The 15,245-nt window shown below is 51.7% G+C and overlaps 3 protein-coding genes across 3 annotated transcripts; 1 reads left to right on the top strand and 2 right to left on the bottom strand.

Annotated features, from left to right (window-relative positions):
- Positions 1–1,617: 1,617 nt before the first annotated feature.
- SAPIO_CDS2054 (uncharacterized protein) lies at positions 1,618–3,456 on the top strand (the record flags this gene model as incomplete). Its single annotated transcript, XM_016785186.1, has 5 exons — positions 1,618–1,898; positions 2,017–2,415; positions 2,481–2,567; positions 2,637–3,033; positions 3,115–3,456. The coding sequence occupies 5 exons, from the start codon at positions 1,618–1,620 to the stop codon at positions 3,454–3,456; spliced, it is 1,506 nt and encodes a 501-aa protein (XP_016645064.1).
- Positions 3,457–4,414: 958 nt separating this feature from the next.
- Positions 4,415–6,588, bottom strand: SAPIO_CDS2053 (putative dihydroxy-acid dehydratase, mitochondrial; the record flags this gene model as incomplete). The annotated part of the gene is made up of 5 exons (XM_016785185.1): positions 4,415–5,886; positions 5,970–6,077; positions 6,151–6,158; positions 6,261–6,358; positions 6,445–6,588. The coding sequence occupies 5 exons, from the start codon at positions 6,586–6,588 to the stop codon at positions 4,415–4,417; spliced, it is 1,830 nt and encodes a 609-aa protein (XP_016645063.1).
- Positions 6,589–11,649: 5,061 nt separating this feature from the next.
- SAPIO_CDS2052 (uncharacterized protein) lies at positions 11,650–12,747 on the bottom strand (the record flags this gene model as incomplete). The annotated part of the gene is made up of 2 exons (XM_016785184.1): positions 11,650–12,531; positions 12,607–12,747. The coding sequence occupies 2 exons, from the start codon at positions 12,745–12,747 to the stop codon at positions 11,650–11,652; spliced, it is 1,023 nt and encodes a 340-aa protein (XP_016645062.1).
- Positions 12,748–15,245: the final 2,498 nt, after the last annotated feature.

Here is a 15,245-nt window from a genome sequence, read left to right as displayed (position 1 = left end):
CGTCTGTCAGTGTTAGAGCCCACCAAACGAACTGGGAAAAGGAGTACAGAGTTACAATTGTAGTTTACGAAGTCGACAGATGGGTGACTTCTCCACCAAACCGTCCGGTCCTCCGATCTTGTGTGTCTCATGTTTGGGGCAGAAAGAGACAGGTGGACGCACGATCATGTATCCAGATCCCGTCAATTTTGTCGCCGTCCATCCCATCCTCGATAATTCCGTCAGCCAAAGCCAAGATGAAGATGAACACTGCACTGGGGAAAGGACATGGATGCTCGAGGAGATTGACCAGTGGGAGATGGAGATATCAAAAGCCTGAAAATTTACTATGTTATTTTCCTATTGGCTGCCAACGCGCCATCTCATCTGCGAAGTATCCTCTGCTTCGAGGCGTGTCAAGTCAGACCCGCACCGGGACGTACAGGTACCGGTACATACGCAGGGGATTCGAGGGACGATTTGGATACGGGCTAGCTTGAAAGGTGGGCCCTCTAGTGCTTCCTTCCAGGTTTAGCAGCACTCAATGGGGGGGGCAATGGTGGCTGGTGGTTGCCCCCTTATCGGATCTCCAGGCCCTGTGTCCCGCTCTCCGTAGCAAGCAGATTAGGAGTGAGGCAGGGAGCAACTTGCCAGAAGATTGGTTTGACAATCTCCAAGTACCAGTACATCTGCATGAGCACATCTCGTATTGCCCCTATATACCACCATTTTATACACGACCTGCTTTCTTGAGAAGACTTGATCGCTAAAGTCAGGGGTACATGGCTGCACGCGTTTCCCCCTTGCCTTTCCCATGTCACACGGTACTTGTCTTGCTTTTTTTTCAACTGCTCCCTTTTTCGATGTTCCTTTCCTCCCCTGACCTTAACCTGCACCTTCGCCCGTGGCGTTATCATCTGTCCAACTTTATCGCCTTTGGACTTGAATTGCTCCCTTTTTTTTCTTTCCCTCCAAAACCCCATCCTTCAATCGTCTGCCCCCGACGAAGAAGCAACCTCCATCGCTCGCTCGATTGTTGCTTGGCTTGTGAGCAAAGTTTGGACGGCAATCCGACTTCACTTCCACAGCCCCCCTTGGAGCCGTTCAATGGCTTGCGCGGACAACGTCTCGACCCGTGCTACGTGATTTTTTTTTTTCCTGCTTCTTCTTTTGATTACTGTCTTTCTGGCTTTCATCTGATACTTCAGACCGGACCAGACCAACCACAGCCAAACAAACAGGAACGTTAGAGTTCTATCCGAGGGGACAAATTCATCGTTGTCCCTGCCACTCGTTATCCATCTTCGCTTCTCACCTAGGCTCGATGCTGTTGAATTGACGGGTCCTTTCCTTTTCGGAACCGACCTCCTTTTAGTCTTCATCGCCAAGTTTCGTCCTTCGCCACTCGCGCCTCTAGTCGGCCCCCTTTTCCCCAAGACGCGAACGAGAGAAAAAAATCATTCTTCTCTTTAATTTTCTGAGAGATAGAGAGAGGAGAACGACGTCGATCAACCCCTCCCTTACCCGCGAATCTCACCCTCCTGACGGGAAATAATAATTTTTAAACACAATCCATCAAATCTCCCCAATAGTCTCGGTCTCAATTCCAAGCTTCGTCGGCACCGGCGCCAGTCCATCATGGATCTCCTACGTCGGGTGTCGAATATAGCGCCGACCCCAGCGGCCCAGCTCCCATCAGATGAAAAGGGCCGCAGGTCGAGGGCAGGCATGATCGCATCCAAGTTAGCCTTTTTCAAGCGTCCGCTCAGGTTAAAAGGCAACTCGAGCATATCCGTGCCCCTCGGCGTCGTCATCCTTTTCCCATGCATCGTCGTCATCCTCATATTAACCCTCTTCGTCCGCCATCCCAGCTCCCCTGGGCGGATGCTTATGCCTGCTGGACCTCCCCCAGCTATCCGGTACGTTTCTGAAACTTCATGGGTGTCGGAGCTACCATTCGCAGCCTGGAACTGCCGTGGTCCAACCCTGGATGAATCTTGGTGGGAGGATTCTCGGCTAACACCTATCTCCGTTTAGAAAAATCGCCGAAGACTACGACAAGGTTTTCGCCACTGGCTGCCTTGAGCCCGACACGAGCAAGCCGCGAGCCAACGCCGCATTCGTCGTCCTTGCCCGGAACAGTGATCTGGACGGTGTTATCCAGTCCCTAAAGTCCATCGAGAGGCATTTCAACCGATGGTACAACTACCCCTTCGTTTTCTTAAACGATGGAGACTTTGACGACAACTTCAAGGCCACCGTCAAGAACTACACTTCCAGCACTGTCGAGTTCGGCAAGGTTGGCCCCGACATGTGGGGTTTCCCCGATTGGATTGACGAGAAGGTCGCCAAGGAGGGTATCGCCAAACAAGGTGACAGTGCCATCATGTATGGTGGTTTGGAGAGCTACCACTTCATGTGCCGATTCTACTCGGGGTAGGCAATTTCCATTCTTCTCCAGGTTCGTGACTGAAGCAAGTTGGCTAACATTTGAGATCCAGCTTCTTCTACAACCACCCGCTCCTCGCCAAATACGAATGGTACTGGCGTCTTGAGCCCGAGATCTCGTACTTCTGCGACATCACTTAGTAAGAATATCTCCGCTCTCAATCTTTTCCTTTATCGCGCATTTACTGACTTGGATGTTCCGCTACCAGCGACCCCTTCCTGAAGATGATTGAGGCCAACAAGACTTACGGCTTCACCATTGCTGTCAAGGAACTTCGCGAGACCGTGCCTAACCTCTTCCGATACGCCTCCGCCTACAAGCGTCTTTATAACTACACCTCTCAGGGTCTCTGGGAGATGTTTGTCGAGCCCACCGAGGAGAATCCTCGACAGGGCGATCAGAGTCTTCCCGAGGAAGTGCTCCGCGCCGACCCCCACAATAACGAGCTCCCGCCCATCGACCCCGAGTCTATGGAGGGCGAGAAGTACAACATGTGCCACTTCTGGTCCAACTTTGAGATTGCCAGACTAGACTGGTTCCGAAGCAAGCCCTACAACGACTTTTTCCACATGCTGGATCGCAGCGGTGGTTTCTGGATGGAGCGAGTAAGTTGATTTTTCAGGGCTAATAAATTGCCGTCTCCAGCCTTTTTGTCTGCCCTTGCTAACAAACGGTGTCCTTCACAGTGGGGTGATGCTCCTTTCCATTCTCTAGCGGCCGGTATCCTTCTCGGTCCCCAGGACATCCACTACTTCCGCGACTTCGGTTACCGACACACCACCATCCAGCACTGCCCTGCCAATGCCCCGTCGAGGCAACTTCCTCGCGAGCCCTACCTGGAGAAGACAACGCTCGACCCCAAGAAGCGATTCGAGGAGGACGACTACTGGGAGCACTGGGATGCCGAGCGAGAGAACGGCGTGGGCTGCCGTTGCCGCTGCGATACTGACATCGTCGACGTCGAGGGCAAGGAAGGATCCTGCCTCGCCGAATGGGTTGATGTCGTCGGCGGTTGGGCTAGTCCTTGAACAGGGGTTTACGGGTCTCGGTAATGGGTATCTGTGTTCAACGGAAGACCTCCCTGGCCTTTGCCCGCTGCCTGATATACATATGTAATGTTTGTCTACGCTCTATCAATGACTCTTTGTTTTTCTTCGGCCAACAACCGTCACTGGATTTTTTAAGTTGTGTGTGTGTTCTTGGGCGGAGTGTTGGTTGCTCGGGTTGTGCTTTTTCTTCCGTGTCACCATTCTTGTTTGCCTTGCTTCAGGATAAACGAACCGTTTTCGATTGTTTTGTTTTCTGACCCCTTTTTGCTTTTTTTTCCCTTTTCTTTTTAACACTTTACACTCGGCATGAAGAAAAACCACGAAGCATCAAACCACCCATTTTGGTGGAGAAGGACGTTTGGGGTCCTTTCCCGTTTGCTTTTTTTTTTTTTTTTCAACTTTTCTTCTTTCAACCCGCTTTGCAAACTTGATGGGAGAATTGGAGTTGAATTGATGTATTACAACACATAGACAAATGGGTATGGCGCCAGATAAGAGAAGAAGAAGAAGAAAGAGAAAGAGAAGAATCCATGCCCAAGAGGAGGAAAGGACAAGCAGATTCGGGGGGTGTTAGCCTCGGAGTAAGAAGAGTTAGTTTTATTTTGGAACATGAAAGATACTTAATAGTGAAAACCAACTCCTTCTCCCTTTACCTGTTGATTGTGACTTCGAAGATGTTGATGAGCATGGCTTTATGCCTATGAGCTGTGGGAGTTATGTCGACTTGGAGGGCGGGATAGTTTGAAATCTGAAAACTGCATTTTTAATACCCTTTTCTTTGCTTTCCCCTCTCCTTTGCCGACTAATTTCGTCTAGAGTTTGTCTCGAAAAACAGTCATTCCAATCCCCCAACACCTTTTCTTCTTCCTTTTCTCTAAAATAGAAATATATTGGTTAATGTCATGTCATCGCCCAAACCCTGCCTAGCACTCGGCCTTTACCAGCCAAGATCCAGATCCGTCACGGCGCCATGGCTAGCATCCCCGACCAAGCGCGCATACTTGGCCAAGACACCTCTCGTAATGGTAGGCTTCCACGGGTTCGCGAGCCACTCTTGCCTTCTCTTCTCCATCTCCTCGTCGCTGACATCTGCATGCAGCTTATTTCCCACAGCATCAATGGTAATGACGTCCCCGTCCCTGACAAGGGCCAGGGGTCCACCGACGGCGGCCTCGGGCACGACGTGTCCGACGATGAAACCGTGGCTGGCACCACTGTACCTTCCGTCGGTGACAAGGGCGAGGTTATCCAGACCGGCGCCCATGATGGCGGCGCTAGCCTTGAGCTGCTCGGGCATGCCGGGACCGCCCTTGGGACCTTCGTAACGGACGATGAGAACGAGGTTTCCATCGTCGCGAGTGATGCGGCCATTGATCAGGGCGTCGTTCAACTCATGCTCCTTGTTGAAAACGCGGGCAAAGCCAGTGAAGCTAAGGCCTTCCTTTCCTGTGATCTTGGCGACGGCGCCGCCGGGGGCGAGGTTCCCTTTTAGCACGCGGATGTGGCCCGTCTTCTTGATGGGGTTGGAGAGAGGTCGGATGATGGGCTGGTTGGGGTCGAGGGAAGGCCAGCTCTCGACGTTCTCGGCGAGGGTCTTGCCCGTGACGGTCAGGATGGATCCGTCGAGGAGGCGTGCTGCGATAAGCATCTTGATGACGGCCGGGGTTCCGCCGATCTTATAGAGATCCTCCATGTAGTACTTTCCGGAGGGCGCGAGGTCGGCGAGGAAAGGCACGCGATTGCTCGTACGGTCCACGTCTTCGAGAGTTAGAGGGACCTCGGCGGCGTTTGCCATAGCCAGGAAGTGCAGGATGCCGTTCGTGGACCCGCCAAGAACCATGGTCAGGACGAGGGCATTCTCAAAGGCGGCACGGGTGAGGATTTTCCTGGGACGAATATCCTTCTCCATGACCACCTTGATAGCGTCGGCAACATTCTCGCACTCTCTCGCCTTCTCGGGCGACGGAGCGGGGAACGAGGAACTGCCGGGTAGGGTCAAACCCATGGCCTCAATGGCCGTGGCCATGGTGTTAGCGGTATACATGCCTCCGCAGGCACCAGCACTGGGACACGCGTGCTTCTCGATGTCAGACATTACGTCGGAAGGGGTTCGGCCCGGCTCTCCAGCTCGGCACTTGGCGTGGAGCTTGCCGTAGTTGTATGCGCCAGAGGCTTCGTAACAGGTGCTGATGTTAATGTGGTCTTCGAGGAGTTCGGAGTAGCCCTTCTTGATGGTGCCGCCGTAAACCATGATGAAGGGGCGGTTGTGGCGGGCAGCTGCAATGACTGTGCCGGGCATGTTTTTATCGCAGCCTGGGATGGAGATGTTGGCGTCATGGTGTTGGCCACAGGTTACGGTTTCGATGCTGTCAGCGATAATTTCGCGAGTTTGAAGAGAGAAACGCATTCCTAGAGGAAGGGAGGGAGAGAGTTGTTAGTTGTAAGACATAGAGGAGGGTGGGAGAGGGAGAGAGGGAGGTGCATGTTCGAACCTTCGCCGCCCATGGTGATGGCGTCCGAGACGCCGACAGTGTTGAATTGCCAGCCGATCATTCCGCGGCTTTCAACGGCGCGCTTGACGAGCTTTCCAAGGTCCATCACTATCCAAGGTTAGGAGCCGAGCCCTGGAGGGACTGGGTTGTTGGGGAACAGACGGGACGAACTGCGACTTACAATGCATGCTGCGAAAAGTGCAAGAGATTGTATTAGCCCCACGTTTCGATTCGGCACTTGCTTCATAGTGTAGAGAGGACAAGGGACTCTCCAATTCAAGGTGAACTCACTTGCAAGGGTTTCCCTCCCACCAGACCGTGGAAATGCCGACCTGAGGAGCATTCTTCATCATCTCCTCGTTGGGAACACCAGCACCGTAGAGCATAGCCTTGTCGCCCACCGCCCGTTAACACCACGCCGGAAGAGCGAGCCTCAGGTAACGAACATGGAGGCAGAGGGAAGTAATCGGCGTACCTGGGCACCAGGAAAGTCATGACCGTTCGTGATGAAGTGAGACCACCTGTTCAAAGGACCACCAGGAGGGAGGACCTTGAAGGGGGCGTAGCCCTTGATGGTGTCGTCGACGGCGCCGGCCGCCTGCTTTTTTTCGTTCGCCATTATGCTGGATGTCTATGTGTATAAGAGGTATGTGGACACGGACCGGAGCAGAAGAACTCGAATTGAAAGGGTGGGCCTGGAGTCCGGGATGTGGAGGCCTTGATTATGGGTGAATTCGAGGGAGCTTCAAGGATAAAAGGTTTCAATTGACGTGATGTTAGCTCGGAGCTTCGGACGGTTGCGACTAGCGAATAACCCCATTCGCAAAGAGGGGGGCAAAATAAGAAACGACCCACCTTGCGTAATCGCTAAATTCCTGTTTCTCTTTTTTCTTGGAATAAGAGCCAAAAAAATTCAATTCAATTCTAGACGGGCAATGTTTTATGATCAATTGCTTGAACGTTTCAATGGGTTTGGCAGATTTGGAATGATGAGGTCTTGAATGAGGCCTTGAAGGAGGGGCAGTGGAGGGGTAGTTTATCGAGGGGCAACAGGGAGATCAAAAAGGGAAGGAAGGAAGAGACAGGATAAAAAAAAAAGGAAACAAAAAGAGAAAGCAGTAGGGTAGCAGGGTAGAAATTCGAGGAAGGAGAGTACAGAACCTACACCAAGACCAAGACAGACTTAGACTACGGCTCGGGGATCTAGACCTTGGATCGTCGACAATCATTCAGTGGTCCTGCTTGTTAGGGCAGCAGGATCGTGATTGGACCCAATCACGATCTTCGTATGACAAATGCGGAGGAAGAACCGGAGGAAGGTTGGAACACGCAACGATGAAGCTAGCAAGGAAGGCAGGAAGGTCGGCACTAGGAAGGTAGACCTAGGGAGGTAGTGTAGACCTAGCGAGGCAGGAAGGCGCGAAGGTAGTGTACAACGGGAACTACGAACTACTTCGTAGATGGAGACGCTGGGCTGAACCAATTTGACAATGGAAGCCACGACCGGAGCAATGTGGGCCGAACTACCGAGACCGAGATAGGACGGGCGGGCTTAGGGAAGAGAACGGAGACTCGAGCAGCAGCTGGCGTTTAAGAGAGATTGATGATTGTGGTTCTTTTTGGGTTTGCGGGTGCAGAGGAAGAGTGGTATGGTATGACGTCTTCGAGGAAGTCTACTTGCAAGCTGCTCGTTTTGCTGGGGAGGCTGGAAACTGGAGACGTCGACTGGAAGCTAGCTTGGCGATGGGATCTACCTCTGATATAGTGACGGCATCTCTCGTACATTCCCCGGCGCACACATATCAATTGAGACGGGCACGTATATGCAGCGATATAGCTTCATTTGCAGCCAAGGAGATATCCGGGAAGAGCCATGATAAGCGTTGCCGTGACGTGATACTGTAAGTGGATGAGGAACGTAGTATCAGCAGCTTTGATAGAATTGACAGCCGTGCGCCGCAAGGTGAAGAGAGTCCAGAACGAATCCTCGGCCTCTCTCCTCTCTCCTCTCTTCTCTCTCTGCCCAATGGCCCGAGACTCGAGGATTCGAACTCGGGAAACATTGAGGCAACATGTGACGGCGCACTGAGCATGAATGTGGCAGAGCCCACTTCACCGAAATGATGATGCCCGCAAGGTCCCCCCCTTCTCATCAGCATCGATTCACCGCTTGAAAGTGCCAAGCAAGAAAAGGATCGAGATTCTCCTAGGCCGAGAACGGTATAGGACGGCCCCGGCCTGGTCTGGTCTAGTGTGCAGTGAGAAACAAGCTACGACAAAACGAGACGACACGAGGAAAACACGATAATAGCCGACGGGTACGAGGCACGGGCACCAAGGCCAAGATTAGTGGACACGACGAAGCACACGAACCACGAACTAAGTTGTTGTTAGGTTAGACTTGAGTGGGCATGGGTGATATGGAGGGGAAAGGTCCAGTCATGGCTTGGAGGATTATAAGACGACAGTTCAGATATCACGCTGCCATACACAGACGTCCACATAAGTTCAACCTCGAGTACTTGTCGGGTTTTTCCCCATGTTTCATTTCGCGGCCCAACTTTGCCTCGGAAAGACGTCAATGTATGCACGACGTCGACGAAAGGCCGGCTTGGCCTTGGCCCGGCGCATTCCGCGAGCCCGGGAGATGGGAAAATAGGAGATGCGAAGTGGAGTTGAACCAGTCGGTGAGTTCGGTTTTATAGGTCCACGTTTATCAGGATCAATTGGTTCATTGATATCAATCACGGAGAGTTCCCCGCTCGGTGTGGCGGTCGCTTCTAGACTCTGCTCGGCTTGCGTCCGAAGACGGCCAACACACACCATTGAAGCATTGGAACTATTGATCAATCTGACTCCAGGTGCTGTTCACGAACATATCTTATTGCTACTACCATGAAACGATAGGCATCAAGAATGCCTCCCAATCATACAGAGCAGCTTCGCCATACTCCCACGTCCTAATTAAAGGAGGAGAAAAAAAAAGGACCGGGTCTAGGCTTCTAGAATCCAGTCTGCCGGCACTCCCTTCCTCTGACTCGGCTGCTGCTGCACCTCGCTCGCTTGCAAAAATATGCGCGAGTAGGTCGTATTGGTAGTTATTCGGCCTCACAGCTCAACTCGCATCTATCAAGGTCGTTGCATTGGATCAAAAATGTCACCTCGATGCGTTCAGTCTAATCCAATCCCAGCCAAGCTAAGCTTTCCAGAACGCCCAAGCTGCCCGAACCTACGTCCAATGGATTTGGCAGTTGGCCCAACGAGGCGAGGAAGAAGACTGAAGAGGTAAAGAGGTAAAGAGGGGGGTTGGTTTGTTCTCCGCGATGTTCCGTCAAGAGGTTGAAGATTAGCCAGAGGAGGAAAAAAAAAAAAAAAAAAAAAAATTGAGGACGCCACCTGCAAGCAAGCAAGCCTTTCACAATGCCTGCCCCACGTCTGTCCCATCTGTCCCATGTTTCCCATTTTCCCGTGCTCATCCCGGAACACACGAGCCTGTCACGAGCGCACCAAACGTCCCTATTTCTCGCATGAAATTCCTGCAGCTAGTTTCTGCCCAATTTGATCCCTGTGGCTTCTCTCTCCCTTGCCAAAGTTGGTCCTAATCTACACCCAGCCATTGAGCTTCGTTGGGATGCACTTCGTAGTTCGTTCGAGTCCTCCTACTCGTGGGTAGTGGCGTCATGCTCCGGACACTAGCAAGGGGGGGTTCCCGAGATAGATTCCAGGTTTCTTTTTGTCCCTTGAGCTTCTCTATCCACCCCGCACTACTCGCGAAAAAAAGGAAAAAAGAAAAATACTAGGAATGACGATAGCTAAGCTAGCGCGGTTGATGGAACCCTTGTCTCAACCAGGCTAGTACTGCGAACAAGCCCGTCATCGTCATCCGTGTGTAATACTTGTACTTTACATGACGCCAGTCGCACACGTGCTGCGACCATATGGGCCGGAGCCGCACTGAAGTAGACCTCTCGGATCTATACTAATATCCCATGGCTACTTCGTAGGGGGTGGTGGGGGAGGAGAGAGAGGGGCCGTGTGAGTGTGGATGGTGAACGTTGATGTTGCGTCAGAGCGGGATCTTCCTTGCGGGCTTTTCGAGTCTGGTATCCAATCAACCTTGATGGAATAGTAAAGCCCGAATCGGCGAAGAATCGCAATTCGTCTGTTGGCTCTCAGTACTTGGATATTTCCCTAAATAATGGATTGATAGATTGGTTGTCTGGAAGTGGCAGGAGAGAGACTATCGTCAAGCTACTCTTCGGTCTCTTCAAGGTGCCCCCGTCCTCACCAGCCAGTTTCATCGTTGATAGAGTCTGGCATCACACAAAACCGTATCCAAAACTCCACGGACAAGGACTCGCATTTTACCGTGCAGTGTGTGTTCCCAATTCCGTTTCGGAAAATTGCTCGTCTCCGTCTACGTGGGGGAACTGCCGGCAATGCCATCTTGATCCTCTCCCCCTTTCCCTCCAGCGCTTCATCGGCTTCAATAGTCACACGACAGACTCCACAAAGAGGAGCTCTTAAAAGCACTAGAAAAAAAGAAGAAGAAGAATATTTCATCTCGTGTAATTCCTCAAAACGACATCACCGAGCTCACCATACTCTGGCCCATCCTCCAACTCGCTCACCAGATGTACCCTTTTGCAACTTCACTTAGATTCCAAGTTTCACTTGAGGCTCGCCCTAATCCATTTCCCTATCTTTCTGCCTTCCTGGCTATTCCCTTCGCCTCCCGCGGCAAGGTCCCGTAGAAAGTGTCGTGACAAAGAGTGACACATGATCCTACCTATGAAAATAAACCAAGCACCCTCCATTGACATAGAAAAGAAAGGAAGACATCGTCTCATGCCCACATCATTTTCTTGCTACACCAGCCGTTCTTCCGGGAAGCTTGAAAACTGCCTCGGAGGCAATAAAACGTTCCATATGAACAAGAAGAAACATCGAACCGGCCTCATGAGAGAAATCTCATGAGAGAGACTCGACCAAATGACGATACAAGAAGAGAATCGTTGAGATAGACAAGACACGATGTGGTAAATGACGTTATCGTCACCTAAAGGAAGAAAATAAAAAAGAGTCCATACACATCATTTAGAAACAAACCCTTTCCCCCCCCCCCTCTCCGGGGTTTCATATCCCTCTAGCTCCTTTCCCAACAGGACGAACATACCCCAGTACAGTCCCTTCATCCGTCATGAATTTTGCCATCTCGTGCCGGACCCTTTGCATCGTAAGTCGCTGCACACCCGAACCTTGGAAGAATCGGCCCCAAGCCATCCGAAAACTACCAGTAAAAATTGGTTGAAAAGAGAGGGAAAAAAAAAAAAGGAGTGAAAAAAAGGTGAGAGAACGTATGAGGTGCTCTCGGTAGAAAAGAAGCAACCATGCAAGGAACCCCGACCTTCCGCTTGCCGACACCAGACATTCCGAGCAAGACTCGAAATCTGTCTTGTTGATGTCATGCATGCCTGGATGCTATCTCTTGTGCCACCATTGCATGCGAACAATAGGATATGGAAACGGAGCCCCCTGGGGTTGGGAAGCATGTAGGTAATACAATGTGATACTGAAAAGAAAGGAGAAAAGACGAAAAGAGTGAAACGAAGGTGCGTGTTAATGACAGTTCAAAAAATTTCATCATCACCGTCTTTGAGCCAGTTCACCTGACGGCAACTCAGGCATGGGCGGTAACAACACTAACAGTCCTCTCCTCCTCTATCCTGCGGACCATATGTTGATCCTGCGTTGATCGAGGCTGCGTTTCGATACCGAGGATGGCTGAAATCCGCGTCTTATCTTGGCCCTTCGAGTTGCTCTCCCGATCAGAATGATCTGGGCTCGCCGCGGGGGAAATAGGCGTCATTGCCTGATGCTGGCTACAGCACACACCCGTCTTCCATGCGTGTTCGAGAGCTATGGGGCTCATGCCCACGCCATAGTCTGCCGCCACGGCTGCCCAAAAGGTGGCGCGGTGCGCGTTGTAGATGGCTTGTAACCGGCCCATGTCGACATGTGGATGACGAGCCGACGGCGGGGGCAGTACCGAGCACTCGAGACGGAGAGGCGGGGTCGTAGGATGGGTAAGAGGCGGGAATGTCGCCGAGGGGAGCGCTGCGCTGTGCGGCTCCGGGAGGGGAGTCGGGTACCCTCGAGTCGGTGAGGTGCTAAGCGGAGGGAGTGTCATCGCAGCCGGCTTGGGCAGGATCGATGGGAGCCTAGGTGATACATGGTTGCCCATGATGCTCGGGAGCTGCACGCCGCTGCCGAGGCCGCCGGCTCCATTTGGGGACACCGGACCATAGCTTCCTGCACTGCCAGGGGGTGAGGCCGATCGAGAAGTAGGTCCGTCTCCCATGGGCGACCGGGTCGTTGCGGGCATAATCGGGGAGTGGCCAGTCGATGAGCCGGACGAGACCGATGTCGTTCGCTTCCTTCGGTTGCTACCGTGACTGAGTTGGTGATAGTGAAGACGACAGGCGAGCTCCGTCTTTTTCAAGTGAGCCGCAATGTGCTTGTAAGGCATCTTTTGCAGACGAGTCTGGAGAAGGTACAATTCCTACACAGAAGATGAGATGCCACATTAGTTTGGTTTCCACTCGCCAAGTAAGCACCATGCCTAGATCAAACCAACCTCTTCCTCACTCCAAGCCCTGCCGCCGCCGGTGGAAGCCGCCTTCCGGTTCTTGGTAACACCATACTCGCGGCGTGCCATAACATCGCCCGTGGGCGTGTAAGGGGCGGATAGGGGAGCGAGAGGAATCGTGGGTGCCATTTTGCCAAATAGAAATGGGTTCGTCGTTTCTGAGGTTCTCAATCGTGTTGCCCAATCGGATGTATTCCAAGCTTCTCTCACGCGCACCGAAACCGTGTATAAGTCGTGAGAAGAAGGTATCAAGTTGATGATTGCTGTAAGGTAAACCGCTGGGGCTGGTCCAAAATGTGTAATAGATAAAACAAGGTCACAGGCCAAGCTGCGATACGAATCGAAATGGGAAGATCGTGTCTTAAATGGGGCGGTCGTAAAAAAAAAAAAAAAGCTAGACGGGTGCGTAAGAGTAGACTCCAACGATATGTCGTCTTTTCCGGGAGGCGGGCTCCTTGTGATGTTGCTCTGGTTCTTAGCAGCGGTTTATGGAAACCTGGCGGGCATTTGCTGCTGGACTGGTTTGGCAAGGGATGTTGCAAAAGAGCGATTGGAAAAGAAACAAACGAAAGGGAAAACCGAACGCGCAAATTGACCAAAAGGAGAAGAGAAAGTTAAACCATGAAAAGAAAGGGACGAAAGGAATATTTTGGGGGGCTTCAAGCTCTCGGATTATGTTCAAGAATGGTAATTTTGAAAGGGAAGAAGAAAATGAGTGGAAGCAGCCAAGCCAGTTGGTCAATAAAAGAAAGTAAATGTCTAGCTGCGAAGAAGAAAAGAAGGGAAAGAAACGCAACAGCGTCTTAAGAAACCTTGACCACTAAAGGTGATGAAGATTGGAAGCCCAAAGGGGTGGAAGAGAGAAGAGAAAGAAGAAAAGAAAAAGAGTAAACAACAGACGGTAAGGGCCCGGGGAGGGAATAAGGGAAGGATATAATGAAACTTGATCATCTAGAAGATAGCACAACACAGCCAGCACATCCCGTCTAGTCTTTCCTCAACGACGTCCCCGCTAAGATTCGGGATGAGGTCTATCCTTGAACCAGGGGGAGGGGTGTGTGGGTGTGGTGGGTGTGGATTCTTCAGGGTGGGTGTTTACCAGCCATACGTACCAAGCTCAGACCCATTCCTGAGGGAGTGGGATGGGGGTCCAGGGTTAGAGTGAGGCTTGTTACAGACTTCTGTTCTGGGACAGGAGGCGGTGGGATGCTAGTTAGAGCAGAGAAGTGGTTTTACTCGCAGAGATGCTAGGACCATCTATAACAGCCGGCCAGCTAAAGTTTGAGGCGAGCCGGGATGAGGGAGAGCGTGGCGCTCATACTGCAGCAAGCAGGGTGTGGGGATGCGTATTACAACATGTACGAAGTATGTGGATATGAGGGTATGACAGGGGTTCGCGGGTCGCATTAACCTTTCGGTCTAATCCATCCAGTCGATACCCGCCGATGCTTGTGGCGTTGAAGCCGTGGGTAGGTCCACTGCTTGGAGAACATGCGACTAGGCGAAATACGCGGCGGTCCTGCATCGTAGGACGATTGATAAATATCTCCGAGAAGCCTTTGGATTGTTATACGCCTGAACGCACAACGGCAATGGCAACAAAATAACGATACAACAACACACAGGAGAAGAATGTGAAAGGCCGACTTAGAGAAATACGTTTTACCTGCAAGATGGACCCTGGCTGAATGGGGTGGACGTGCGCAAGTATGCGGCGTGGAGCTTATCCAACTTTGAACGAAACCAGCAACGCTGGAGGATGCTTAACTTTTGGTAAGGCGGCTGCCGTAACAGCAGGCCTCGTTTCTTCTACCCCTCTTTTTTTTCTCTTCATTCCTGCACCAGGGTCAGGAAACATCGACTGAGGTTGAGTTAGGTCGCAGGGCCCAAGGCCCAAGGCCACAAGGCCAATCTGCGACCCGATCTGGAACGAGTGTATTATAAGTCCTGTTTCGAGAGGACTGTACGAAACCTCTCAAGGCTTCGAATTCAGAAAGTTAGGAAAATAAGATAACCTCATAAAGACTGAACTAGACAATTAGGGGAAACTAAACAAGAGCCATTCTCAGGCTTATTGGCGAGACTTCTCGCGATGGACTGGCAATTTGGTGAGGAGGGTGGATCACAAAAGAAGAGGCCTGTCCGACCAGCGGCTTGGCATCCGAGAGCAGGAGAATGGATCGACCAGTGACAGAGCTCGACTTAGTGGCTTGCGGTGTGCTCCGCAGGTAGCGCTAGTGCATGAGAAGTCTATTTTTGAGATGGAAGGGGTCCATCGGCCTCGGGTCCGGTTTGAAAGTTGAAGCGTCTGATGAGTTGACGTTGAGAAGTCAAAGTGCGGGGCGTGCGGCTGCTGCTTCCTGTGTTCCAGAAACGCGCTTGTCAGCAAGGGCCGAGATTCCATTGGTCAATGGCGGCCTTTTCCCCTGATTTGCACATACATGGCTGGTACAAATGGGATACAAGTGGGAAAGGTCCAATCCATAATGAAACTTTGTGCAAAAGATACTTTATGCAAATGTACCCGTCCAATCTCTGCAACATTCTGATACAGTCGTGGATCCCTTGTTTGGTTCGAGGTTGTAGTTTAGAGTCGTACCTGTGTAGACATCGAAACGAGAGACTGT

This window comes from Scedosporium apiospermum (assembly GCF_000732125.1).
Source record: "Scedosporium apiospermum strain IHEM 14462 chromosome Unknown SEQ_SAPIO_0085, whole genome shotgun sequence".
Lineage (NCBI taxonomy): Eukaryota > Fungi > Ascomycota > Sordariomycetes > Microascales > Microascaceae > Scedosporium > Scedosporium apiospermum.
Note: the sequence above shows the minus strand (reverse complement) of the source record. Positions and strands in the feature narration are given on the sequence as shown.